This window comes from Rattus norvegicus, chromosome 5 (genome assembly GCF_021556685.1).
Source record: "Rattus norvegicus strain SHRSP/BbbUtx chromosome 5, alternate assembly SHRSP_T2T, whole genome shotgun sequence".
NCBI classification, from domain to species: domain Eukaryota; kingdom Metazoa; phylum Chordata; class Mammalia; order Rodentia; family Muridae; genus Rattus; species Rattus norvegicus.
This window is the reverse complement of record NC_141538.1, coordinates 61,118,863-61,146,482: the sequence shown is the minus strand read 5'-3', so window position 1 is coordinate 61,146,482 and position 27,620 is coordinate 61,118,863. Positions and strand designations below refer to the sequence as shown.

Sequence of the window (27,620 nt, the reverse complement as noted above, 5' to 3'; positions counted from 1 at the left end):
GCAAGCGCAAGGCCCTGGGTTCGGTCCCCAGCTCCGAAAAAAAAAAGAAAAAAAAATTGCTGGAGGCGCTGGTCAGGTGGGCACGTGCTTGAGGGAGACGTTGTCCTCTGCCCTGCCCTACACACACCAGGTCAGGCACATTGCTGAGAGCTTGCCCTGGCCTGTAATGGGCTAACGTGGGTCGGAGCCTTGTTCACAGGGCAGAAGACTGATGATCTCTGATCTTTAAACTCTAACTATGCTGAATGCTGAAGCTGCTGGCTTCTAAGAAAAGGTAAAACTTCCTTGCTTATGCTGAGGTTAAAAACTGCTGTCTTGGGCCATTAACAACTGTATCCTAACAGTGGAAGAAATTAGTAAAGCAGTCCCTTTGTTGGTTTCTTGGAAGAAATTCCAACCCCCTGTCTCGAAGGTTGGGAGTTTATTTAACTCTTTATTAGCTAGAGAAAGTAACTCACAGGAAGAAAATGGACAACTTGAAAATAGATTCTAATCTATTTATTAATTAATTTATTCTAATTAATTTATTTCTAAGAGAAAAGAAAAAAGAGGGAAACCTATTAAACTATCTAAATCTCTCTGCTCTTAGTTCTCTAAGTTCCTGGTTGTAAGTTCTTAGTTTCTAGTTCTTATATATTTTCTCAGAATTCATGATCATGTAGTATCTAATTCAAAAGTTCGCCACGAGTTTAAACATAAATTCAAATCATAAATTGAATAAGAAGTTTATAGCAGAGATGTTTACTTGTGTTTCTATTAAGAGTAGTTATCTAACTAGACATTTTCTGACAATAGCTCCACAGGTTCATTGAAAGTTAAAAACCGGGCTGGAGAGATGGCTCAGCGGTTAAGAGCACCCGACTGCTCTTCCAGAGGTCATGAGTTCAATTCCCAGCAACCACATGGTGGTTCACAACCATCTGTAAAGAGATCCGATGCCCTCTTCTGGTGTATCTGAAGACAGCTACAGTGTACTTATATATAATAAATAAATAAATCTTAAAAAAAAAAAAAAAGAAAGAGAGTTAAAAACCATAATTCTTGTGACTAAGTTAGCATTGAAGCTTTGTATAGATAAACCCATTCAATATTTTATTTCCTGTCCTTATACCTATAATAAATCATTCTTTACCTTTTATTACCATTAGTTAGCTGTTTTACAGCTCTAAAGCATGTATTCTAAGTTGTAAATGCCTGTTTTCTATCTCAGAAACAATTAACTCTTGACACATGAAGCCTGGCAGTTTTCATACCAGAGAGGGCTTTAATAGCAGTCCTATTGTAAAGGCTTAGTAATACCAGTGTAATTTTAGAAATTCTTATAGGATCATCATTGAGAATTAAGAAGCCATCAATTTGTCTATATAGCACCACTACAAGATCATCTTCATTGATCGGCAGAAATCTGCCCAGTAGGGTGGGCTAATGCCCAGAGATTATAATATTAATTTTATAAGGACAGAAAGAGCATGTCAGCTGCAGGAATCAGTTCCTGAGAGTTGTCCTTTGGGCTTTGCTTCTCAAAGGCTTGTTCATCGTAGTTCCACTGCGAAGCGCCTCTGGAAGATCGCCTGCTTGCCTTTTAGTCTCTCCTACATGGCTCCTGGCAGCACATATAAACGCCCCCCGCCCAGCTCTGTTTCTCATCGTGAGGTCAGCAAAGTCCTGACACGAGAAGTGAAGAGTCCTGTAAAGACTGTTAATCTGAAGACGCCATGATGCATCACATCAGCTTCCACAGAAGATGAAATTTTGCCCATGATGCTTGTCGATCCCCACAGGCTCCAATTGCTAGTGCTAGACAGCACCAGGACAGGTGCAAGACTCTGTCCCTTTAAATGCATTTGCTCTTCTCAATGCTCATCCACCTCCTCCTGCTAGCCAGCTCTGCCAGACTATGGTCAGCTGCCTTTCAGGGAGGGGTCCACCAATGTATTTCAACGAAATGCCAGGCCTTCTCCTCTTCCAAGCAGATGGCAGCTATGGCATCTGGTCATCTCCTTCAGTTCAGAGAAATTATAAAAGTTTCTCCACAAGGACAGAATCAGAGGACAAGTTACTCCCTAATTCAGATTTAGAACTACTCAGATGGGAGCTGAGCCTACAACAGGGGAAATAGCCCCTCACATCAGAGACTCAATGCAAAAATATTTAGAAGAAGTTGCTTACCTTAGGGGACAACAAAAATAATAAAAACAGAAAGCAAACTTTCCAGAGCTCCCAGAAACCATCTGGGCTCTGACTTGGACAGTGGTGCACTGCTATACACAGGATCAAGCTTGAGTGAGTTGGGGAAACCAACTGGCAGACCAGGCAGCCAAACAGGCTGCTCTCCATGAAGATACAGTGTAAAGGAATTGTATGGTCTATCTGGCCTGTATAAGGCATATACAATCCTGGCATTTCATTTATAAGCTGTAAGCCTAGATTGGGCAAGTTTTGAGCTATTCCAACTTCCATCTCAGCCACATGTCCCTTGTTACTTGCTATTTCATGTTTCCACATGCTCATGGTCTATCTCTTCTCATGGCAGCTTCCTCCTCTCCTCCTTACTCTCCCTGGTCTCTCTTGAGACGCCTAACTTGATCTTTGGGTCCTGCCTTTCTCCCTCCCTTGCCCAATCAGGCTTCAGCAGTTTGTTGACTTTGGAAGCAAGGTCTGTACAAGAGCTGGTGCACTCGAGAATCCGCTCGTCTTGGGGTACAGAATTGAATACATAGCCGTATCACACCAACCCCAACAACGCAGTCTGCGATGCTCTCCTATTATCCCCAGAACATTTACACTCCTGATGCTCCCAGAGCTGCCCTCATATAAACCAGAAGAAGGAACAGGGGCAACCAATGAAGGGGGCTACTGAGAATCAGGAGGGCTGGATGATCACCCCATAGGCAAACAACAAGTCCAGAGACTCCACCTGGAAGAGAACTTCCCTGCAAGAGTTGCTGTGAAGATATTTGGTGATCTCCAGGTTGCCAGTGCTGACTCAACAGGCTAGCTAAGCCTGTCGGCGGTGTGTCCAGAACAATCTCAAGCAGCCACCCAAGGCTCCAGGCTGACACAAAAACAGGAGTCATAGGCATTTGAGCAAATGGACTTTGCTGACACAAAGCCCACCATAGGTACTGACACTTGCTGGTTATGGCGTCCACCTTTCAGGTTGGGCAGGAAGCTTTTCTCAACTGCACAGAGAAGACCCAATGAGTTTCCCCCTCCTGACCTGCTAAATTACCCCACAGTTTGGGGTCCCATTGAGTTGGAGGGTCAGATACCAGACCCGTCCTTGTCAGCATGGTGATCCAACACGTGTCCCAGGCAGTAGGATTAACTTGGAACTTGCACACAAGGTACCACCCCCAATCTTGAGGCTGAGCTGTGGGAATGAATAGGACTTTAAAAACTGGCCCAGCAGTGCCAAGAAGCAGACCTCTCTGTTTCTTGTGCCATTTGTGCTGTTTAGAGTTGCATGCTCTCATTTTGAGATCATGCCTCTAGCAGTTCTTGAACAACGTGGCTGACCAGGCATAAAAAAATTGCCTCATCCTTACCATTTCCTCAGCTCTTGAAGTTGCAGGTCTCAAACTATTGATACACTATGCCTACTGTAAGGACCTGAGCCGAGAATAGACGGTGTGAGCCAGTTTAGGCCAGCTTCTGAAACTGACCACTTCAAAATGGCTTCAAAATAGGGGTGATATCTTAGCTCCTACTCTGCCTCTGGATGTCTTCCCCAACACCATTGTCTTAGTTACTGTTCTCTTGTTTTGAATAACACGGTGACCAAAACAACTTATAGAAGGAAGCGTTTAAGCAGGGGCTTGCTTCTGTTTTCAGAGGGTTAGTCCATGACCATCACTGTGGGGAGTATGCTGGTAGCAGCAGGCAGGCAGGCAGGCAGGCAGGCAGGCAGGCAGGCAGGCAGGCAGGCAGGCAGGCAGGCAGGCAGGCAGGCAGGCAGGCAGGCATGGCATTGGAGCAGTAGCTGAGAGCTTGACGTCCAGATTCACAGGCTGAGAGAGAGAGAAAGCCTGGGTGGGCCTGCTGTGGCCTTTTGAAACCTCAAAGCCCAACCCCAGGGGCATACCTCCTCCAACAAGGCTATAACTCCTAGACAGTCTATCAACTGGGAACCAAACATGAGCCTGTGGGGGGGCATTCTCATTCAAACCACCACACCCGAGAATCCACATTTGGACTAGTCCCCACTTTGTCTCTCTGACTCTGTCACATAAATTAGTGTGGAGTGCCACCTTGTTCCAGGGCAACTCCGATTCCTAGATACCCATCAGTATAACTAGCTGCCCTCCAGAGGTACTTTTGCCTTATCTTCTTCAGGTGCTGCTATTTGGGAAAAGGTCAGTCTTGGGTCATGCCTCAGATCTCATCATGTTGAAATAGCACTGCACAGGCTAGCAAAGCAGATCGTGATTCCTTTCGGAGGGCTCCCAGCTGGTGAGAGCTTTTGGAAGAGAGGCCAGAGGACAAAGGATGGTTATGGAGGAAAATGTGAGGAATAATATGTTGGGCCCTACCTTGGTGTTTCCCTCCCCCCTCGATGAGCCTTTTAGCCTGCTATAGCAAGAAATTGTTTACACCCTCGGCAGCTGCTCTTAGCCCCTGATTTGGGGCTGGGATTTTCCATGGCACCCTTCCTCCCCACTGAGCCTTCCTGCTTGTTGTTGTTAAGAAGTTGTTTATGCCCCTGCTTGGGCCGGAACGTTCACCACATAGACTTTTCCTGTTTTCCTGGTTGGGGATTTTCACCTGCCTTGTTTTCCTTGGCTTTTGCCTGGGGTATATAAGGAGATCTCAGTAAAGCCTTGGTGGCACTCGCTGAAAACTGATGACCTGTGTATGTGTTTTCTTTCAATCCCGCAGACCTACGCCGGATACTCACACACTGGCGGTGCAGGCGCCGACAATAATATGGAAACTGACACCATAGAGAGGATGACTCATTCTTTAGGTTATTACCCTGCACATGCTGTGTTCAAGGCAAGTTACCTATACTGGAGTTATACGCTGGAATGGCTAACCAAAACCTGGCTAACAACACAAAGGTAACCGAGCCACCTGTTCAGGCCATAGAAAGAACCAATATGTGGGAAATAAAAAGGGCTGTATCAGACCACATCAAAATAATAGCAGTGGTGCATGCCTTTCATCCCAGTACTTGGGAATCCCAGCACTTGGGAATCAGACAGAACTCTGTGAGTTTGAGGTCAGCCTGGTCTACAGAATGAGTTCCAGGACAACCAGGGCTATACACTGAAACCCTCTCTTGAAAAGCAAAAGCAAAAAGCAAAAAGAAAAACAAACAAAACAAAACAAAACAAAACAGACAGACAGACGGGAAGGAAGGAAGGAAGGAAGGAAGGAAGGAAGAAAGAAAGAAAGAAAGAAAGAAAGAAAGAAAGAGAAAGGAAGAAAGAAGGGGGCTTCTTCCACAGAGATCATGAGTTCAAATCCCAGCAATCACATGGTGGCTCACAACCATCTGTAATGAGATCTGATGCCCTCTTCTGGTGTGTCTGAAGACAGCAACAGTGTACTTATATATAATAAAGTGAGAAGGAGAAGGAGAAGGAGAAGGAGAAGGAATAGCCATGACAGGGTCCATGACCTCGAGTGCTACTGCAATAGGTATCCAACGAGTTCAAGATAGGCAGCTCTCTACTATACTGGTCAGTCCAAAAATAGCACAAGAGAATGCCAAAGACTTATTTAAAAGGATCAAGGCTAGAGGGACAAAGGAGAGCCAATGGAGTACAATTTGGACAACATGGGAACCCTGGCTGTCTCTGTTAATGGGGCCTCTTATAATGATACTGTTAGAAGACTTATATTCCGGCTTTGCATCTTGAACACCCTGTCCAGGTTCATCAAAACTAGAGCGAGAGCAATACACCTACTCATGATATTCCAGGAGTACCACCCCGTTTCTTCAAGACAGATTCTTAAGAAGAGGGACATGAAGTAGAATAAGGTAGAAAGGCTAACAACAGGTTGTTGTCCTTAGCAACCTGATCACAGAAGCTTACACCAGTCGACTGCGACCCTTTTAAGACCACCTTGTGGTTTTAGAGTATAAAATAAAAGTGCAGCCAGCTCTGCATTCTTGAGGACCTATCCTGCGTTTGGTAAAGTTTCCAGAGACTCCTACAAGGCTACCACAGAGATTTTCTCTTCTAAAAGATCCTCCTAAGGTTAAAGTGATTGAAAAATTAAGAGAATATGATTATTTGTTTGGAATTACTTCTTTTCTGTAGTAAGTAGTAAGGATTGACCCCAGGACCTTGCACACGCTATGCAAGTTCTACCACCTGCTTATATCCCTGTTCCTCTTTCCATCTTTTATTTTTAGACAGGTATTCACTAAGTTGCCCTAGGATTCCTTGTAGCCTGAGAAGGCTTTGAGTTTGCGATCTTTCAACCTCACTTCCTGAGTACCTGGGCTTGGAGGCCTGCACCATCCAGCCTGCCTGTGGGAACTACTTCTCCTAGGGATTATTTCTGCAGTGTGTTCTCAGTAGCATTTGGCTCAAGGACCTTCGAGTATTTTGTAATACTCCCTTCAATATTCTTCCTCATGGTGGAGAGAATCAACTCACTCCAGGATAGCCATGGAGACAGAGAATCCCAATTTCAGAAAACAAAACAAAAAGAAAACAAAGAAAGGAAGGAAGAAAGGGAGGAAGGAAGGAAGGAAGGAAAAAAGTAAGTCCTATGTTGTCTCACAATGGGAATATTTCAGAAGTCATTATACTTATTATTGATATAGGGTTTCTCAGTGTAGCTCTGTCTGTCTTGAAACTCACTTTGTGGACCAGGCTGGCCTTGAACTCAAAGAACTTCCTGCCTCTGTCTCCTCAGTGCTGGAATTAAAGGGGTGTGCCACCCCTGCCTGGCTGAGAGTGTGTTCTTTAGAGTTGATAGGAAATAGGTGATTGGAAAACTGAAAGAGAGCTGGGTAGGGCAGTACACCCCTTTAATCCAAGGTCAAGTTCAGTGTTACAGTAGCATGTGCCATTTTCTCTACTTAGCTTTACTCTTTTTAAAATTTCTCCAAAGCATGATGATGCACACTGTTAATCCCAGCATTCAGGAAACAGGTAGGCAGCAAGGCCAGCCTGGCCTACAGAACAAGTTCCAAGACAGCCAGGGCCACACAGAGGTATCCTGCATGTAAAAACAAACACAACACAACACAACAAAAATCAAGTAAAAAAGAAAATGTAAACAATATGTGAGAGGCTATATTGAAAGGTTCTGGTTTTGATGCCCAGAGCTGGGGGAAAAAATGAGACTGTAAAGAAGTTGTGGGGAAGACATGTGCAACAGACAAGAGGGCCATTAGAAACCCCTAAATTATCTCAATATGTAATTTCACAAGATTTTCCACTGGACTGTATGTGTGTGTGTGTGTGTGTGTGTGTGTGTGTGTGTGTGTATGTATGTATGTATGTATGTGCATGTATGTGTGCGAGTGTGTGTGTACTACCAAGAGAATTTTAAAATAGTTCTTATTGGAGATAGACACAGTGATGCACATCTGTAATTCTAGCCCTTGGAAAGTAGAGGCATCTTTAACTACATAATTAGTTTGAAGCCAGCTATGGTCTGCATGTTCATCCCACCTTCTCCCTAACCTTTACTTATAAAATTCATCAAAATTTATGTATTTTAAAAATGTTATTTTATATAATATATAAATAATAATGTAAATAATATAAAATTATATATAATACTATAGTGTATCATATATATACCATAGCTGTCTTCAGACACACCAGAAGAGGGCATCAGATCCCATTACAGATGGTTGTGAGCTACCATGTGGTTGCTGGGAATTGAACTCAGGACCTCTGGAAGATCAGTCATTGCTCTTAACTGCTGAGCTATTTCTCCAGCCTTTATGCACTTTTTTTACTATGTGGGAATTGAACCAGCCTGTCTGATTTGCTAGGTAAGCACTCCATTAAAGAGCTTTGTCCTTAGTTAGGTCATGCCACGCCAGTAAGGTATGATTTAAAGTCTATATTGAAAGGAGTCTCAAGTCTGCATTTGGTTACATTTCTTTTTCCGTAACCGCAGTTTTTCCAATTTAATTCTTAGCTGGAGCGGGCCACGATAGCGCACACCTTTAATCCTAGCGCTAGGGAGGCAGAGGAAGGCGGATTTCTGAGAACCGGGACAGTCAAGGCTATAGAAAGAGTCGGTGGTGTGTTTGCGAAACCCATAGGCCAGGTTCAGCCGCAGATCCCCGTACTTTCTGAGCGCTCTCTCCAGCCTCACAAGACTTCTGACAAACACGCAAGGCACCATACCTCACGCACCGCCCATCTCTGCGTAGCCTTTCTTCGCCCTTTAGACCCTAGCGGAGCGGAAGTGACGTAGCGCGGCCGCCGGAGGTGTCGCGCGGTGTTGTGCGACCGGCTGTGTGCTGAGTGGGGCCTAGACCCGGAGCGTTACCGCTATGTCGATCGAAATCGAGTCTTCCGAGTGAGTCCTGCCGTGGCGTGTTCGCGGCGTGGCGTCGCGTAGGGTGGAGGGTGCTCGGGAGGGCGTCGGAGGAGGCTGCGCGCCGGAGGCTGCGGCCTTCAAGCACTTTCCGGGTTGGCTTCCTCTTCGGGGGGCCCGCGAGAAATCAGCCATGGGGAGGGCCCTGGAACCCCTGGGCTGCGGCGTGGGGCTGTGCAGGGGAACACCGAGCACATCTGACTGCTGTGTTTTCCTCTGCCAGCCAGCCCTCCCTTGGCGCTGCCAGTGTGTCGCCAGTCCCCCAGCCTTCCTGTGAGGCAACTCTTCCTCCTGGTCCAAGCACCAGTTACCCTAAAGTCTCTTGGTTGCTTCTCCTATCTGATCAGATCTAGTGTGGTGTCGTGTTTAGGTTTGCAACTTGTAGATAGAGAACCTCTGTGTGGACATAGAGAATTTGAATATTGGGTCCAAAGAATGATACTTAGCGAAGGCGGGGGCGATGAGAAGCCAGGTGGGCGGGGAGTGACTGATTGAAGAGGCTCTCTTGGACTCACCAGGACATCACTCACCGCCTTTTACTTTCTGAAATGAATGTATGCTTTGATTGAGGAAGGCAGACAATAGACAAAAACAGTAAGCAAAATATGAACAGTAGCAGATGGTCAGTGTGTAGAAAGATAAAACAAAGAGTGACAAACACTGTTGGAAGGTCTAACTTAAGTCAGGTCAGGAACGGCAAAGGATTTTTTACTTTGGGGACGGCCTAATAATAGCCTTAATGACCAATCTTTGAGCCTGGAATACCCTTCTATATGAGGAATAACTGCATGTTCATATGTTATTGTTACTATTAGTTTGTTGTTGTTTTGAGATGGTTTCTCTGTGTAGCCCTGGCTGTTCTGGAACTCACTCTGTAGACCAGGCTGGCCTTGAACTTAAGAGACCCACCTTTCTCGCTGTCTCTGCCTCCAGAATGCTGGTTTTCCTCTGCCAGCCACCCCTCCCTCGGCGCTGCTGGTGTGTCGCCAGTTTCCCAGCCTGCCTGTGAGGCAGCTATTCCTCCTGGTGTCTACCAGAGACTCAAGGTGGCTACCATCTCTGCTCTGCTTGTTGTCATTTTTTAATGGACCAAATTTTCCTTCAGCAATTTAGATGACTTAATTAATTAAAAAAATCTTTGGAGGCAGAGTTTCTCTGTGTCTTGGAACTCGCTCTGTCTGTAGACTAGGCTGGCCTCAGAGATCTACCTGCCTCTGCTTCCTGGATGCTGAGGATTAGGCAATATGCTACTATTGCCTAGCCAGATGACTTAAAAGTAAAAAAAAAAAAAAAAAAAAAAAAAAAATCAATGGCTATTATAGGCTTAAAGTATCTCAAACAAATGTCCACCTTGATTCTGTGATTTTTGGAAAGTTTCGTGGTTCCCCTTAGGCTCTGATGACTGAAGATCTCCAGACTAAATGACTTTTCTTTCTTTCAGTGTGATTCGTCTAATCATGCAGTACTTGAAGGAGAACAGTTTACATCGGGCATTGGCCACCTTACAGGAGGAAACCACTGTCTCTCTGAATACTGTGGATAGCATTGAAAGTTTTGTGGCTGATATTAATAGTGGCCACTGGGACACTGTTTTACAGGCTATCCAGTCTCTGAAATTGCCAGACAAAACCCTTATTGATCTCTATGAACAGGTAAGAACGAGAAGATGTTCTTGAAGTTTTTGGTTGGTCCCTTAATTAGGAAAGATCTGTCAGCCTTTCTTCAGGCACTTGAGGGATGTAAAATGTACATCGTCAAGACTCAGCAGTGCATTTTTTCCTACCTCTTTGGAAGATTCAAGATTTTCCCAAACTGAAATTATTTCTTGGTATGGTTTTGAGGATCAGCCCCAGGGAAATTAAAATTACTTTTAGGTGGGCATTAAATGAAGGATTCTAAAGCTGAGCATGGCGGTTTGATGCCAGGTGGTTTACATAATGAGTTCCAGACCATATATATATATATGTGTGTGTGTGTGTGTGTGTGTGTGTGTGTGTGTGTATGTATATGTATATATACATATACACATATACTATGGATATATAGTAAGTAAGACCCTGTCTTAAAAAAACAAAACAAAAAAACAAAAGAGAAAACTATTCTAATATTAAATCATACAATGTGATTCAGTTCAGGCACTGACCACCTGGAATTAACACACACCACTAAGTCTGACACAGACTTCTCTTACTTCAGATCCTGGCTCTATTGTGCTGGGCTATGCAGGGGCAGGGCAGATTTCCTTAATCCGTTGAAGTTCTTAAGTTCTTTTTCTTTCTTTCTTTTTTTTTTTTTTTTTGTTTGTTTTATTTTTGTCTTTGAGACAGGATTTCCCTCTGTAGCCCTGGCTATCCTGGAACTTGGTGTATAGATCCAGCTGGCCTCGAACTCAGATCCACCTGCCTCTGCCTCCCTCAGTGCTGGGGTTAAAGGCGTGCACCATGACACACACACACACACACACACACACCCACTTCATGCCACTTTAGCTTTTGGTCTACTATATTTGGTTGCTCACATGACATGCTTAAATTTGATAATCTACTAAAATGATCCATAGAACTCAAACAAACCTCTGTGTTGTGTGATTAGAATTTTATTATCAAGGACACAGATCAGAAGTAGCCAAAGGAAAAGACAGATCAAATCTGAGCGAGCCCAGAATGTAGAACTTTGGCTTTTTCCAAAAAAAGGAAAGGGGTGTGCCACCCACCTGGCAGATCCCCAGCCAGAGGCTTCTGTGGAGATTTTGTTACATAACCCAAATGATCAATATAATTTCCAGCCTTAGTCTTCATCCCCTACCCCTCCATTGGCTCTTTTCAATAGTGCTGCGGTTGTCTCAAAACCTTAACCTAATAGCATGGCTTTCTGGTAAGCAGTCCATGTTCCAAGGTATTATTGTAGCATAGATTTACACGTCTCTCAAGGGACTCCTGAGTAACATAATTTTGTTACTAGTAGAATTCTAAGGGTTTATAAGCTCCCAAACATGACCCTAGGACAGACATTGACTTATTATAAGATAACATAAAATAACATGCAGGTGTGATGATTCAAACCTTTAACCTCAGCACTTAGAGGGTGACCTGGTCTACATAGTAGGTGCCAGGCAGTCTAGGGCTGCATAGTAGTGAGACCCTAACTCAAAACAATCAAAACCAAGAAAAATAATAATAAAAAGAAAGTTAGAATTTGAAGGATGATTGGGTGGGAGGAGATTGCTAAACAGAATGTGCTGACAAATTGATTTTCTTTCTGTTGTCCAGGTTGTTTTGGAATTGATAGAGCTTCGTGAACTGGGTGCTGCCAGGTCACTTCTGAGACAGACTGACCCCATGATTATGTTAAAGCAAACACAACCAGAGCGATATATTCATCTGGAAAACCTGCTAGCCAGATCTTACTTTGACCCTCGGGAGGTATGTCCATGGTAGTTAAAAGATACCCTTTTTAATTGTGAAAATTAAGTAATGTGGCCTTGCAAAAAGAATGTTTATGGGGGTAGGAGAGATGGCTCAGTGGTTAAGAGCACTGACTCCTCTTCCAGAGGTCCTGAGTTCAATTCCCAACAACCACATGGTGGCTCACAACCATCTGTAATAGGATCCGATGCCCTCTTCTGGTGTGTCTGAAGACAGCTACAGTATACTCACATACATTAAATAAATACATTTTTTTTTTTAAAGAATGTTTAAACTTCTTTTTGTTTGCATATATGAGCTTGGGCAGGCATACAAGTATGGGGGTCAGAAGACAACCTACAGGAGTTGTTTCTTTTCTTTTACCGTGAGATTCAAGTGCATCCTCATGCTTGGTGATAAGTACCTTTTTCCCACAGAGCCATCTCATCTACCAAAATAAGCACCATTTAATAGACGCACATAAAGACATAGTCTCTTTTGCCTTCCACTGGAGAGCTGTCAGGATACAAGAGGAGAGGGTAATAGGAACTGGGCAATAGAAAGTTCGGTTTTTGAAGAATGTGATTCTTTGGCTGTGCAAGTATTTCTGAAAGTAGAAGCACACCTCTATCCCTGTGGCTTACCTGGGCTCTTCAGGGACAGCAGTGCAGATTGCCTGACACCAGCTGGCTCACATACTTCTGAAGTGCACGTGTGCGGAATTAGAAAGCTCTTCTGAAGTACTAATTTGCTTTAATTCCTCCCCTGTTTTTTTTTTTTTTTTTTTTTTCTTTTTTTTCTTTTTTTTCGGAGCTGGGGACTGAACCCAGGGCCTTGCGCTCGCTAGGCAAGCGCTCTACCGCTGAGCTAAATCCCCAACCCCAATTCCTCCCCTGTTTAACTGGGTATTTTGTCTTTGTTGTTTTCTTCTTTGAATGTCCTGTTTCCTTTGCCTTCATTTTTTTTTATGGTGTGCATGTTCATACGCATGTACATACATGTACGTGCCTGCCTGAGAAGACCAGGGGTGTGGAGTTCCCCTCTGAAGCTGGAGTTAGAGGCAGCTGTAAGTTGACTGATGAGGGTGCTGGGATCAGCCTTCTCTGGAAGAGCAGTGCGTGCTGTCAGCTGCTGAGCCACCTCTCAGCTTTGCTGCCCCCGCGTTGCTCTTCCGTGGACGTGAAGCCGCCTCCTTCCCCCCAGGCGTATCCAGATGGAAGCAGCAAAGAGAAAAGGAGAGCGGCGATTGCCCAGGCTTTGGCTGGGGAGGTCAGCGTGGTGCCGCCTTCCCGTCTCATGGCGTTGCTGGGACAGGTAATTCAATGTCTGAAGAGCTGAAAGTACCCGCATTCTGGTCCGGGTTCCGTGTAGAGGGCATATTTCTGAGCTGAGGAGCTTACACAGGCTGGGAGGAGAGCCTGCCTATAAAGCGACTGCTTCTCCCGAGACAGCAAACTAGGCACCCAGGACGTAAGCTCTAGCCTCCTTAGAATTACGTGGGCGCTGCTGGGAGCTTGGAGTACGACCGTGCTCCGTCATTTCCAGCTCTTCCATTACTTTCCGGTCTTGTCCAGCTGGGTCTGTAGCCTGGTTAGTAGGACAGACTGCTTCTTATGCGTGAGATCATAGATTTGTTCCCGTCCAAAACCAACAGTGAGGCATAATTTTATCTTCTGACATGGATAAAATACGTATTTATGGTGTTGCTGTGAGTACATGTGTGTGTGCACAAAGACCGCCGGCACCCGGGAGATGGAGGCAACTTAGGGAGGAAAGGATGTGTTTCATTTTGCACTCTAAGAAAGCCCAGGTAAGAGCTCAAAGCAGGAATGTGGAGGCAGGAATTGAAGCAGAAACCAGGTAATCTGCTGCTTATTGTCTTTCCCATGTCTTGCTCTTCTTGCTTTCTTATACCGCCTGGGACCGTCTGCCCAGAAGTGGTGCTGCCCACAGTGGGCTGGGCCCTTACATCAATTATTAATCAGGAAATGCCCTCAGCTCTGCCTGCAGGCCAGTCTTTGCAGATGATTGGTTTGTGTATTAAGTTGGCAAAAACGGACCGTCAGGAGTGCAAATGTGTTCAGGGTAGCATTCATTAGATAAGTTGACAAGTTGGAACCAGTACAAATGTTTACTAATATGTGTAAAGAGAAACTTCCAGCAACAGTTTATTTTACAATCATTAAAATGATACTTTTGCAATTCCTAATACATATGAGCCGGCATATTAAGGTATGTCATAATATGAAGTAAAGACAATGTAAATTTAGTATATATATAATTATTAATAGAGTAAAAAACATTGTGTGAGAGGAAATGACTAAGGTATTGTGTAAAATGTTGTTAGTGGCTGGCTTTGAGTATTGGAACTCTGGGAAATTTCTGCTTTCCACATTTTTGTTTATAATAGAGGGAAATAATAGCAATAACAACAATAATAGTGATAATAATGACATAATGGTGTGAGATAGTAGATTTTTCCTGTCAGAGTCTCCCATGAGAAGTCCATGCTCTTGCCCACAAACCATAGATTGTGTTTGGATGTTTAGAGATGGTGTGACCAGAAAGCTTATTAGTTTGCTCAGACCTCATTCTTTCAGGCGTGTTTTTGCCTAAGCTCTGCAAAGCATCTAAGCAGGTTGGTTCTCTACTTTTTCACAGGCACTGAAGTGGCAGCAGCACCAGGGATTGCTTCCTCCTGGTATGACCATAGATTTGTTTCGAGGCAAGGCAGCTGTCAAAGATGTGGAAGAAGAGAAGTTTCCCACACAGCTGAGCAGACATATTAAGGTAGGGTCCGACACCTCAGACATGTAACAGTTGGTGATCAGTTGAGTATCCATCATGTGTAGAGCCAGGCCCTGCCTGCCTCAGGGGCAGGGGTTCCAGGGAGGAGAGCTCTGACAGTGCTCGGCGTTCTCTTGGTACCCATTCCAGGTACTGCAGTAGCGTGGCAGTGTTACACATGAGATGTATACACAAGTAGATATGTATTTGACATCCAGCCCATAATCCTGTATTTAGAGAAATGGTCCACTCTGGTTAAATCTTGGACTATATGAACTGTCTCCCTACATGGCCTGTTAAACATTCATGCTCAGCCTGCTGCATCTCGGGCAAAGGGCCAGTCAGTGTTGTAAAGCTGGCTTGTGATGCTAAGGGAAATAATTGTATCTGCTGGCTTATTTAGTTACTGTGTGAGTTCATGCCAGGGATTAGACCTAGGACCTCAACACACCACTGAGCCACATCCCCACACCTTGATTTTGTTTGGATTTTTTTGGGAGAAGGCACAGTCAAGTATTTCCGTCCCAGACTTAGAGGTGTGCTTGCCAGCATAGCACCATTAGACGACGTCGTATTGTTTGAACCAGCTGAAGTATTTGTTCTGTACCTCATGAAAGTAAGAGTATTTTTGTCAGGTAGGTGTAGTGATACATGCTTGTAATCCCACACTCACAGGGTACTAAAGAAAGGATGGTGTCAAGTTTGAGGACAGTGTGGGCTGTATATTAAGTTAGGCCACATAGTGAACAAAGTGGTCTCCCCTAATTTCTTTGGAAATAATTGCATTAAAACAACATTTAGATGTGAGACTGGTCAGAGAAAGCATCCACCAGGGAAAGGTGTAGAAATGCCCTCCAGGGCTCCATAATACGGGTACCTGTAACTACAAACAATGTAGGCTTTCGAAAAGGGTTAAAAAATGGGGATTGCTTTAAGACGATTACATAAAAATGTATGTCCTCATTATTCCCTCGGAACAGTTTGGGCAGAAATCCCACGTGGAGTGCGCTCGGTTCTCTCCAGACGGTCAGTATCTGGTCACCGGCTCTGTTGACGGATTTATTGAGGTGTGGAACTTCACTACTGGGAAAATCAGGAAGGTAGAGTATTTTAAATGCATTCACTTTTTAAGGAAGAATTGCTCATTTTCCCTTAATTCTCTGTGTCTTATTTCTGAATTAGATGACCTAAAGATGGCCCTTTATGAAACAAACATGTATTTTATAATTTAAAAGCTCCTTTGAAGTTAAATTCTGAATTTTTATTAAGGGAAAACCTTTATTATCTATACTTTTCATTGACTTTTATAAAAATTGAAAACAGTTTTTGTAAGCTTTATATTGAATGAATAACATGTCTATCTAGAGTTGAGAAAAGTGTCCTGAGGTCTTAGAGTGTGAGACTCCTACTTTGTTCTTGAAGTAGTCGGAGTTCTTCCTTGGTTGTGGCATGATTACCCATTTCTTGGCTTTCCAGCAATGTTCTGTGTGAGCTGCATTTACTCATGTGTCTTCTTAGTAATGGTGCACAGATGACGCGTACATGCATGTAGTATTGTTATGCCCCGGCTCGCCTCCTCTGGTGAAATAATTGCTGAATGGCATTGAATTGGATGCAGTGAGTCAGGGGTCCCTTAAAATGGTTGCCAGTCTGAACTAATTACAGCACTAATGGTATTGTTATGAGTGAATTTTATGTACATTACAGCTTTCTGTTCCATGAAGCCTGAGTACCACACACTCATGCGTGTGTACATGTGAGTTAGTGTGTGCAGGTGTGTGTATGTACATATGCGTGCCTATGTGGAGGCCAGAGGACAGCCTGTTGCTTAGATGCTGCCTGCCTTCTGCTTTGACACAGGGTCTCTTACTGGTGTGGAAGGCCTCCAGTTGGCCAGCCTGCATGGGCGTAGAGTGGACCTGTCTGCTTTCCTAGCTCAGGGATTACAAATGTGAGCCGTGCCCTGTGTTTTCCATGAGTTTTGATTTGTCTTCATCCTTGTAAGACAACAACTCCCCAGCCCCTCTGTCCATTTCCTTTTTTATAAAAAATGGGTTTGTGTGACTCTCCCCCCCCCAATTGATAAGATATAATTGCCCACCTAAACATACAAAGCCCAATACACATCCATCCCTTAAAAACATTCATAACAACCTGTAAAGGTACAGTGTGGACTTAATGCCCGTAGTGACTCTCTTTTAAGGAAATCAAAATACACATTGCAGGGGCTGGAGAAATGACTCAGGTAAAAGCACTTGCTGTGTACGTGTGAAAACTTGAGGGCCCCAGAACCCATGTATCTATTGGATTGTCAGCCCACCTATAATTCCGGTGTTTGAAAGGAGGAGCAAACTGGCTAACCACACCACCCATATTGGTTAGCTCTGAGTTCAGCTGAACCACGCTTCATTGATAGACTCCGTGTCAGCCTCAGGCCTCCATGTGTGGACATCTGCACATGTGGATATACATAGTCCACATAAGGGAAAAATTACATGCTAAAAATTTTTGATTTTTAGTCTTCTGAAGTGGCTTTCAGTTTTGCATTAATGGCTTGATTATTTCTTTAAATAAAATTTGTTTTCTCATTGTTTGTTGTTTTTTTGGTTTTTTTTTTTTTTTTTTTTTTTTTTTTGGTCCTTCCTAAGGAAGCCAGAAGAGGGCATTGGTCTCCTTGCTTGTTTGCTGGTAACCAAACTTGGTCCTTGGGAGGGCAATCACTCTTAGCTTCTGAGCCATCCTGCCTACCCCAGTCCTCTTTTTTCCTTTTGTATTGTTTTGTTTTGTTGCTTGCTTGTTTCAGTGTAAAGTCTCCATGCAGTGCAGGCTGATTTCAAAATGGCAGTTCTGCTTCTGTCTCCCTGACTGCTGGGATTATAGGTATATGTCATCACAGTGGGCCATGAGAAGGGTGGCTTTGTTTTTTCTGTTGAGAATTGAACTTGTGACCTTTCACACGATAGCACAAGTACTCTTACTTCTGAGGTGAGTTCTTAAATCCTGTATTTAGTTTGTTGTTTTTTTGAGTCAGGGTTTCTCTGGCTATATTGGAACTTGATTTGTAGACCAGGGTGGCTTTGAACTCAGAGAGCTCTGCCTTTTGAGAGCTGGGATTAACGGAGTGCCCTCCGCTGCCGAACTGCTTTAGTTTTTCATTCACCTGGGTTTGTATAGGAGGAGAAAGTAGGTGTGGATCCAACTTGTTTTTCCCTTCAGATTACTATTTATTGCCTTTTATTCGTTAATTTAATGTAACTTTATTACTGAGTATTAAATTTCATAAATAGTGATTTTTTTTTTTTAAATTACCTTTATTCTTTGTTTATGGGTGCTTGTGTCTGTGGTACCTATACTGAAGTGGGTGAGCAACTTGTGGGCATTGGTTCTCTACTGATACTGTGTGGGTCTCAGGAGTCAAACTTTCAGACATAGATGTCTGTGCTGGCTAGTTTTATGTCAACTTTACAGAAGATAGTCATCTGAGAGGAAGGAATCTTAATCAAGGAAAAGCTTCCATGTAATAGGATTAGGGGCAAGCCTGTATGGCATTTCTTAGTGACTGATGTGGGGGGAATCTAACCATTGTGGGCAATGCCACCCTTTCTCTACCTCTAAGCCCTCTCTGTCCCCTACCTGCCCCCAACCCTAGCCCCACTGGTGGTGCTGGGTGTCATAAAAAGCAGGCTGAACAAGCTGTGGGGAGGAAGTTAGTTAGATTTGTCCAGGACTGCATGAGCTCCTGCCCCAGGCTCCTGCCCTTCTTGAGTTCCTGCCCTCACTTCCCTCAGTGAAGGACTGTTACCTTGATGTTTAAGAAGTTCTTTCTTCCCCAGGTTGCTTTTGGCCATGGTGTTTTATCACAGCAGTAGAAATTAAACCTCTTAACCTACATCTTGCCAGCCAGGGCGTGGATTTTATGAGTGATTTACACTTTGTGTATGTTTGGCTTGAAAAATATTACTTTGTGGGGTTGACTCTCTCTTTCTGCCTTAACATGAGTTGCAGAGATCAAACTCAGGTGACCAGGCTTGTGTGGCAAGTGTCTTTACCAGCTAAGTCATCTTTCTGGCCCTTTTGTTTAAACCATGAAACAATCTCACTTTATAATTAGAAGAAAAATCATAGTTCCACTTTCCATGTGTAGTAATAACATCCCATCCTCCAATCCCAGAACTTCCATGCCTCAAAAATACAGATGAGACCAAAGAGGAAGTGAAGCAAGCTCTGTTGCAATAGTGACAGGTGACAGATGAATGGTCAGGCACAGATGCCAGCAGATCACTTTAGGAACCGGAGCTGACAGTCTGAGACACATGCTTACTTTCTCATATCATCCCCTAAAGAAGCAAATTCAGATGCACTGAAGACAGAAAGTGTGAAACTGGAGAGCCATTCTGCCTAGAGAGGTTCAGTGAGTCACCTGAGGCTCTGAGGTGCACCCCCATACCCACCTTGGGCTGGTACTTTGTACAGTGTCATCTGAATTGCATACAGTTATGTATCCCTAGTCTATCAGTTGTTCATAAGGAAGGTGTGCATGGCACAGATACTTGCTTTGGAATTTGGGTAGACACAATCTAGCATCCTGCTTTTAGTCACTTTCAAAAGTTTTGGGCGGGACCACTGGGTCATTGGTTTGGTTTTCAAGTTACTTTAACAACTGTTATTCATTACTGACTTTAGGATCTTAAGTACCAGGCCCAGGATAACTTCATGATGATGGATGATGCTGTCCTCTGCATGTGTTTCAGCAGAGACACTGAAATGTTAGCAACTGGGGCCCAAGACGGAAAGATCAAGGTATGGATCAGTGCCACGAGTGCTTGTATTTAGCATTTTCAAGTTTTTTGTTTTGTTTTGTTTGCTTATTTATTTTGGCTTATTAAGAACAGGTTTCTCTGTGTAGCCTTGACTGTCCTGCAGCTCACTCTGTAGAACTTGATGGCCTTGTACTCAGAGATCTGCCTGTCTCTGCCTCCCAAGTGCTGGGACTAAAGGTGTGTGTGCCACCACCACCCAGCTGTCTTCAAGGTTTTTAATGGTGTGATACACATGACACTCATTATCCAAATAGCTCCTGTGTATTGAGCATCAACTTGATGCTAATTTCTTTTTCTTTTTTTTTTTTTTTTGGTTCTTTTTTTTCGGAGCTGGGGACCGAACCCAGGGCCTTGCGCTTCCTAGGCAAGCGCTCTACCACTGAGCTAAATCCCCAACCCCTAATTTCTTTTTCTTGTTCCATTTTACTAATAATTCTCTCTGGGTTGGTCTCTTAACATGTTAAAGTCATACAGTTGGTAAATTGCAGATTTAGCACTTCATGTCTGTTTTGGTTGTATTGCCTGTAATGTATTACATGTTGATGCATATTTAAGGGAGATGGTACACAGCTAATCCAGCTGTGGTTTGTTTTTAGCTGCTGATTATGGACCTGGGGCTCGGTGATTATGGAAATGTTCACTGCTTAATGGACTCAGCTACTGTTTTTTGGGGCTTTGTTTTGTTTTGTTTTTTAGTAGTGTTTGGGATTGAACTCAGGGCCTTGTGAAAGTTAGACAAGCACCAAGCACTCTTATCCTGGGCTTTTTTTTTTTTTTTTTTTTTTTTTTTTTGCTTGTTTTAAAGGTTTGTCTTAAGTTTGTTTTTAGGAGTTATTTTCTATGTGCAAGTGCTTTGCCTGCATGTGTACACATGCACCGTGTGTGCTTGTTTTCCAGGAGATCAGTAAGGGGCCTCAGTTCCCTAGAACTGAACTTGCAGGCAGTTCTGAGCTCCCATTATGGTGTTGGGAATTGAACCACTACAAAAGTAGCAAGTCCTCTTAAGTACTGAGCCATCTCTCCAGTCCACTACTGAGGTGGTTTTTGTTGTTGTTTAAATTCCTAGCCTTGAATTTTTATTTTAATAATTTATAAGAGAAGAGTTAAGTTTGAGAAGATTTGTGTCATTGCGTTGCTGATTAGACATACCAAATAAACCATTGGCATGCAGCTTGATGCCGCCTTCGTAGTTAGCGTGCTGTTGTGAACTCTATCTGCCAACACTTTATCCACATGTTTCATTTTCTTTTTTTTTTTTTTTTTTTTTTTTTCGGAGCTGGGGACCGAACCCAGGGCCTTGCGCTTCCTAGGCAAGCGCTCTACCACTGAGCTAAATCCCCAACCCCTTCATTTTCTTAATAAAGGTTTGGAAGATTCAGAGTGGACAGTGTTTGAGAAGATTTGAAAGGGCACATAGTAAAGGTGTCACCTGTCTAAGCTTTTCCAAGGACAGCAGTCAGATCCTCAGTGCTTCTTTTGACCAGACAATAAGGTAAGAGGAACCCCTGAACTGTCTTCCTGAAGATTTGCTGAGTAGATCGAGGCCCCTGAGGGAGAGGTTCCTAGTGTCTCTATGCTGTTTCCAGGATGGGGTGATGTGGACAGCAAGCGTATGTGAGGCTCATTTTCTCCAGCTCAGATGGCACAGCACAGTTGTGTTTGAGATTTTATCCAGAAGACATGGAAGGGTGAAATAACAGTGTTTCCTTCATCTCAGTGCGTGGTCTGTGAAGCTACGTGTGGAGGTGGAAACTTGGGCTCTCAGGGCTTGGATGGAAGAGACAAATAGTCCTAAGCCAGCTTGGACTCCCTAGTGAAACTCTGTCTTAAAAACAAAAATGTGGTCTGTGGAGCCATCTGTGTTTTAATCACTTTAGAAGACAGATTGTTGGGACACAGCTGAGACCACTAATTACTAATCTCTCATTTCCTAGTCTGCACAGAAGCCTGGGTTACTGACATTTCTCCAAGTCTCTTGCTGTGGAGTTTGTATTGGTTTTCTTTGATTGTTTGACATAATAAAATTGATACTATGTATACTTCTTCATTTAATATTGTATTTTATAATTCATCTAGCTTCCAGAAATAACATACTGGATTTTATTCTTTTACTTTTATTTGATAGAATTCATGGTTTAAAATCTGGAAAAACACTTAAGGAATTTCGAGGCCATTCCTCCTTTGTCAATGAGGCAACATTTACACAAGATGGGCATTACATTATCAGTGCATCCTCTGATGGCACTGTGAAGGTGACGTATTACCCTTCACTCATTCTGGGCTGTCTGCCCTGCGTTGCTTTTTAAGAAGGTATTGTTGGTCAGGATGGTGACGATACAGCATGTGAGTCTGAGACCAAAGTTCCTTATTGGTCTGTATGGTATGCATTCCTATAACCTCTAACTCATATAACCCAAGCTTTATTGTGTATAGAAAAAGACTTCTTCTGAACTTAGTCATGCTTCATTCATAGAAACATACAGTAGTTCAGTCTTCCCTAGCTGTAGGTCAGCACTTACAGTCGAATTCAGAAGCCTCAGTGACCAAGAAAATCCCTGTTTCTTGTGTTTCTCCCCAAGTTTAGGGCTTTCCTTACATTTGAAGAGGAGAAAGCATAGAAACAGAAAGCCATTTGTAACCGTGGGCTTTTCTTTTTTTTTTTTTTTTTTTTTTCTTTTTTTCGGAGCTGGGGACCGAACCCAGGGCCTTGCACTTCCTAGGCAAGCGCTCTACCACTGAGCTAAATCCCCAATCCCCGTGGGCTTTTCTATCCACGCCCAGGTTCACAAAATAATGGCTTTGAGACTTCTTATATGTGAACAAATGCCTAGGCCAACAGGCTTGGCTCTGTTCCCAACTAGCTCATAACTTAATTATCCATTTATTCTAGGTCATGCTACATGGCTCATTACCTGGTCCTCGGTTTCATGCAACTGTCTTCTATGTGTAGGATGAATCTTGTGTGCCTCTTTCCCCGAATCCTTTCTCTCTGCTGGGTGTCCTACCTTCTAATCATGCCTCGGCTCATTGGCCATGGGCTTTCTTACTGACAGTGACGCTTCCATACATTGCACGAGAGAGTATCTCTGCACAGAAATAAGAACCTCCCAGCAGTTGTGAATCGGAAGCAGATCTACCTACCACATGTTCAGTGCCAGCCTAGTCTATGTGAGACCTTGTCTTCCAAAAACAAGGGGCCAAGTGGTGGTTGCACAAGCCTTTAATCCCAGCACTTGGAGGCAGAGGCAGGGGGATCTCTGTGAGTCCAGACTGGTCTACAGAGCTAGTTCTGGGACAGTTGGCTACACAGAGAAACCTTGTCTTGTAAAACAAACAAAACAAAACTAATCAAGGTGCAGGAGAGACAGCTCAGTGGATAAGAGTGCCTGCCGCTCTTGAAAGAGAGTCCTGTCGGTTCCCAGCACTTACATGGTGGCTCTTAAACATCTGTAATTCCAGTTCCAGTTGGTTCAGTTCTCTCTTTTAGTCTCTGGCGCTGGCTGTATATGGTGCACATCCATAAAGGCAAGCGAAACATTTGTATTCATAAATAAAAATATGTGAGCTCAGAACTTTCAAATACCCTTGGCATGGCAAATCTCACCTGAGGTATTTGGTCTTTCTTCATTACCTTAAAGAGTCAGTTATTTCAGAGGCTGGAGAGAAGGCTCAGTGGTTAGGAGCATTTTCTGCTTTTCCAGAAAATCAAGGATTTGATCCTTGTACCATGTTCTAGGGTAGCCTGGGAAAGAAGGGAGAAAACGTTTCCCAGGAACTGAGGACATGGCTCAGTAAAGTGCTTGCTAGGCAAACATAAGGACTTACAGGTTTCATTTCCAGCACCCACATGAAAGCTGAATGCCAGTAATCCCAGAACTGGGACGGAGATAGGACAGTCCCTGGAGCTCTCTAGCCACCATTGCATCTGAATCTTTGAATTCCAAGGTCAGCGAGAGGCCCTGTCTCAGCTTACAAGCTGTCTGTATCTTTAGTTCCAGGGGATCAGGTGCCTTTCTGGCCACCTCAGGGACCTGCCTATATGCCTATATGTGGTCTGTACTTACACAAACACTTTATTGCTTGCTTACTTACTTACTTACTTACTTATTTTGGTGTTTTGAGACAGCCTTACTGTGTAGGTCTGGCTGTCCTGGAAAACCAGGCTGTCCTATGTAGACCAGGCTGGCTTTGAACTCATAAGAGATCTGCCCACCTCACCTCCCCACTCCCAACCCTGTAGCTAAGCTGCTAAACTACCCTTTCTTTTGATTTTAATGCCTTTTGAGTATTTATGTGTTTGTACATGTGAGGTGTGCGTGTCTCCTTATGCACCTAGAGGCCTGAGGTCAGTACTGCCTGGTGGTCCTCAGTTGCTTCACTGTGTTATTTAGGCTTTTTTTCAGGGGGGTTGGCAGTATTTCAGGCATGAACCATCACACTCAGCTTCCAACTTACTGAGACAGGGCCTCTCACTGACCTTGGAATTCAAAGATTCAGAAGAAAGGGTGGCTGCAAAGCTCCAGGGCCTGTCCTATCTCCTTCCCAGTTCTGGGATTACTGGCACCCAGCTCTTAGGTGGGTGCTGGAAATGAAACGAGTAAGTCCTTATGTTTGCCTAGCGAGCACTTTACTGAGCCATGTCCTCAGTTCCTGAATAACCTTTTCCTCCCTTCCCCAGGCTATTCTATCTAGAACATAATTTCTCAAACTAGGGATCCCTCTGCCTCAGCCTCCTGATAGCTGAACTTAGTTCTGTGCCACTGTGCCAGCTTCTGGTTGTTTAAGAAGATAGGTAGTTATATGGTTCAATTAGCAAAGGAAGAATATATAAGAAAAGATCCTGGGTCATAAAGGGTTTTTATTGTTTGGCTTGTTGTTTTCATGTTATACTGGTTAAGTCCTGAAGAAGTTAAATGTTTATCACACATATGGCAGTATTGGTTATTTGATTCTCTTAAAGTCAAATAGCTTTATTTGAGTCAATTTAACTCATTTTTATTAACCTATTGTTAATTTTTAAGACTTAGAACTTTAGAGATTCTCATAGTCTAAATGTTTATGCTTTACTTTTTTTGTGGTAGATCTGGAATATGAAGACCACCGAATGTTCAAATACCTTTAAATCCCTGGGCAGTACTGCAGGGACAGATATTACAGTCAATAGTGTAATTCTGCTTCCTAAAAACCCAGAGCATTTTGTTGTGTGCAACCGATCGAACACAGTGGTCATCATGAACATGCAGGGGCAGGTGAGTACTTAGAAAGTGCTTCTACACTGAACTTGGTTCTGTCCCCATGACCAAACAAGGACTCATTAATTCTAAACTGTTTGTAGCTGTGTGTATTTGTAGACATGCGTGCAGAAGGACATCCTTTTTCTAGTGTGTGTCTACCTTTTTATCCTTTATCTAATCGGTCCTTTGATTTTTGAGACAATCTGTCCTTTGATTTTTGAGAGAGTGTTGCTATGTAGCCTGGTCTACCGTCAAACTCAGTGACCCCTTTCTCTCAGACTTCTGAGTGCTGGGTTTAAAAGTGGATACCACCATGCCCTGCTCTGGTCTGTTGTTCAGCCTCCTGTAGATAACAGCACTCCCTTTTAGGGAGGTCCAGTGTGGTGTGGATTGCTCTTGGGACATCTAACTACCACACAGGCTAACGTGGGATACCAGTGGGAAGAAAGCAGCAGTGTCTTACTGTAGCCTCGGGGGCCTTGAACTCTTGAGTCCCCTTTCTCAGCCCCCACGTGCTGGGACTGCAGGTGAGCACTACCAAGCCGAGTTTAATGTCGTATGTCACAAAGCAAAGTCTTAGTTGGTCCGTCCTGGGTGGGACATGGGCATTATATCTTGAGAGTGGACTGGTGAACGTAAGTCTAGGTAACACTGAAAACTAGAAGTATATTGATTTAGAAAATGGTTGACGTGAGGTAATGAATTTGCCTCATGAGAACGTGGTCAGTAAACCAGATGGAGCTGGTGACTTGGATGGAAAATTCAAAATTTCTTTCAGCTGTTTTTTAGGTAGCTTATTTGTTGACTATTTTCAGGCAGGAGGATTTAACACATTCTGAATGGAACTTGTGATAGTAACCAAAGTGCAAAATAACAGTGTAAAAATGTCAGGCTTGAAATTTTTGTGTTTTCTCTGTGTCTACTGATGAACACCTGTCATTGGGAGGTTGGAGGCAGAAGGATCAGGAACTCAGAGTCAATTCTGAGTCAACCTTGCTGCATAGGAAGCTCGAGACCAGCCTGGCTACCTGAGACCCTGTCTCAAAACAGAAAGTCCTTATTAAGTACTAGGTCAGCAGCAGGGGTAGAGGAGCTGCCTGCAGTTGACCTGCTCTAAATCTTGTCTTGCTTTTGTTTTGTTACGGTGTCTTCTAGATTGTCAGAAGCTTCAGCTCTGGAAAAAGAGAGGGTGGTGACTTTGTCTGCTGTGCCCTCTCCCCTCGTGGCGAGTGGATCTACTGTGTTGGGGAGGACTTTGTGCTCTACTGCTTCAGCACAGTCACTGGCAAGCTGGAGAGAACTCTGACGGTGAGTAAGCTCTAGGAATGGCCTTCCTTTGACTTTCCAGTCCAAGGCGTCCTCATTGGAGGCATTTACCAGTAAGTAGTTGACATTAGAATTCAGGTGTACTGTAGTACAGCTCTGCTTTAGGGAAGAGGATGACTGTCAGAAAGCAGAGAAGGGACATACTGTCTAGCCAACTAGGCCAGATCTGCGGCAGAGGGGTTGGAGAGACAATGTTTTTACCAGTTCCTTTAGAAGGTAAATTCCTTGCATGTTATCCTTCCAAATTAATTGCTTTTGAAACAGCTTTAGAGTATTAAGTTTCAAATAAATTGAAGTTATCAGGGGTAATTTTCTTCCTCCTTTTCTTTCTTTTTGGTTTTTCAAGACAGGGTTTCTCTGTGAAGCCCTGGCTGACCTTGAACTCAGATCAGTCTGTTTCTGCCTCCCTTCTGGGATTAAAGGCATGTACCACCACCCAGCTTATGAGGAGTAATTAGTGCCAATTGTTATAATAAAGTCCCCAAATTTTAGTGGTTTAGCAAGATAAAAACCTTTTGATTATGTCACAGTGCAGTGTGACTTGAGAGCCCTCTTTTAAGCAGTGCCTAGAGTGTGTGGCCACTCAAGTCTCTTCTTCCTCACCCAACTCTGGAGGCCTCTTGTTAAGACCTGTGCACCCCGACTGCTTTCCATGTTCTAGGTTCATGAAAAGGATGTGATCGGAATTGCACACCACCCGCACCAGAACTTGATTGCCACCTACAGTGAAGATGGACTCCTGAAGCTCTGGAAACCCTAAGTCAGCCTTTACAGTGCAGCCAAGGAGCGTGTACTTAAGTGGAGGGCATGGTCATGTATTATTTTTACTTTTTCATGTCTGCGTCCTAGCATAAAACTTGTAAATAAGTCAGTAGCTACGGGTTCTTTTAAAAAAGATTTTAATAAACTTAAACCTTTCTTTACCATAAGTGCTCATTAGCATTTCAAGTGAAGACATTTTTCTTCTAGAAATAGCAGTACCTCAAATCTTTTGATAGATTAATGAAAACAGTGACTGCCCCAGATAAAAGAAGATAAACTAATGGCTTTAAGATACTTTAAATGGTAACTGTTTCTTAAACAGGAATTTTCATAAAATTATTGTGGTTCAGTCAGACTATATTTGCTTATGAGGGCAGACATGAAAAAGTTTTTGTTCTGTTGTCAGCCTTCTCATTCTGAACTCTGCTCTTGTATTCCAGCTGGAACAAGTTACAGGGTTTATGGGATTTGATGTTTGGGTATCTCTCTCTTTTCTATGTAGAGGATGATTTAATACTGAAAATGGACTGTTGTGAAGAAAAACTAGAAAAGACTTAATCTCTTATGATACTTTTCAGTGAACTAAAAAACTGTTCTGTCAACAAAATCCTTAAAAGTGGGCTCCATGTTGTCTTTCACATTTAGAAAGCTACAGAGAGCATTTATAGTGAAGATAACTATGCTAGGCTGTATCAACAAAGTAAGGCCTTTTAAAAAACTTTGTTAAGATTTTATGAGTATGCTGTCACTGTCTTCAGACACACCAG

The 27,620-nt window shown here is 43.4% G+C and overlaps 1 protein-coding gene and 1 long non-coding RNA gene across 2 annotated transcripts; one reads left to right on the top strand and one right to left on the bottom strand.

Moving 5' to 3' along the window:
• Positions 1-483: 483 nt before the first annotated feature.
• Positions 484-8,369, bottom strand: LOC148005748 (uncharacterized). Its single transcript, XR_015620801.1, has 2 exons — positions 8,328-8,369; positions 484-4,010 (listed from the first exon to the last, which is right to left on the bottom strand). It is a non-coding gene; the product is annotated as an uncharacterized LOC148005748 (long non-coding RNA).
• Positions 8,370-8,451: 82 nt separating this feature from the next.
• Smu1 (SMU1, DNA replication regulator and spliceosomal factor) lies at positions 8,452-27,018 on the top strand. The gene is given in 12 exon segments (NM_057195.1): positions 8,452-8,502; positions 9,962-10,172; positions 11,790-11,942; positions 13,128-13,238; positions 14,586-14,714; positions 15,692-15,811; positions 19,395-19,511; positions 20,896-21,023; positions 21,657-21,783; positions 24,613-24,780; positions 25,921-26,073; positions 26,753-27,018. Coding segments are annotated over 12 exon segments (1,542 nt in total). The 5' UTR covers positions 8,452-8,476; the 3' UTR covers positions 26,852-27,018.
• Positions 27,019-27,620: the final 602 nt, after the last annotated feature.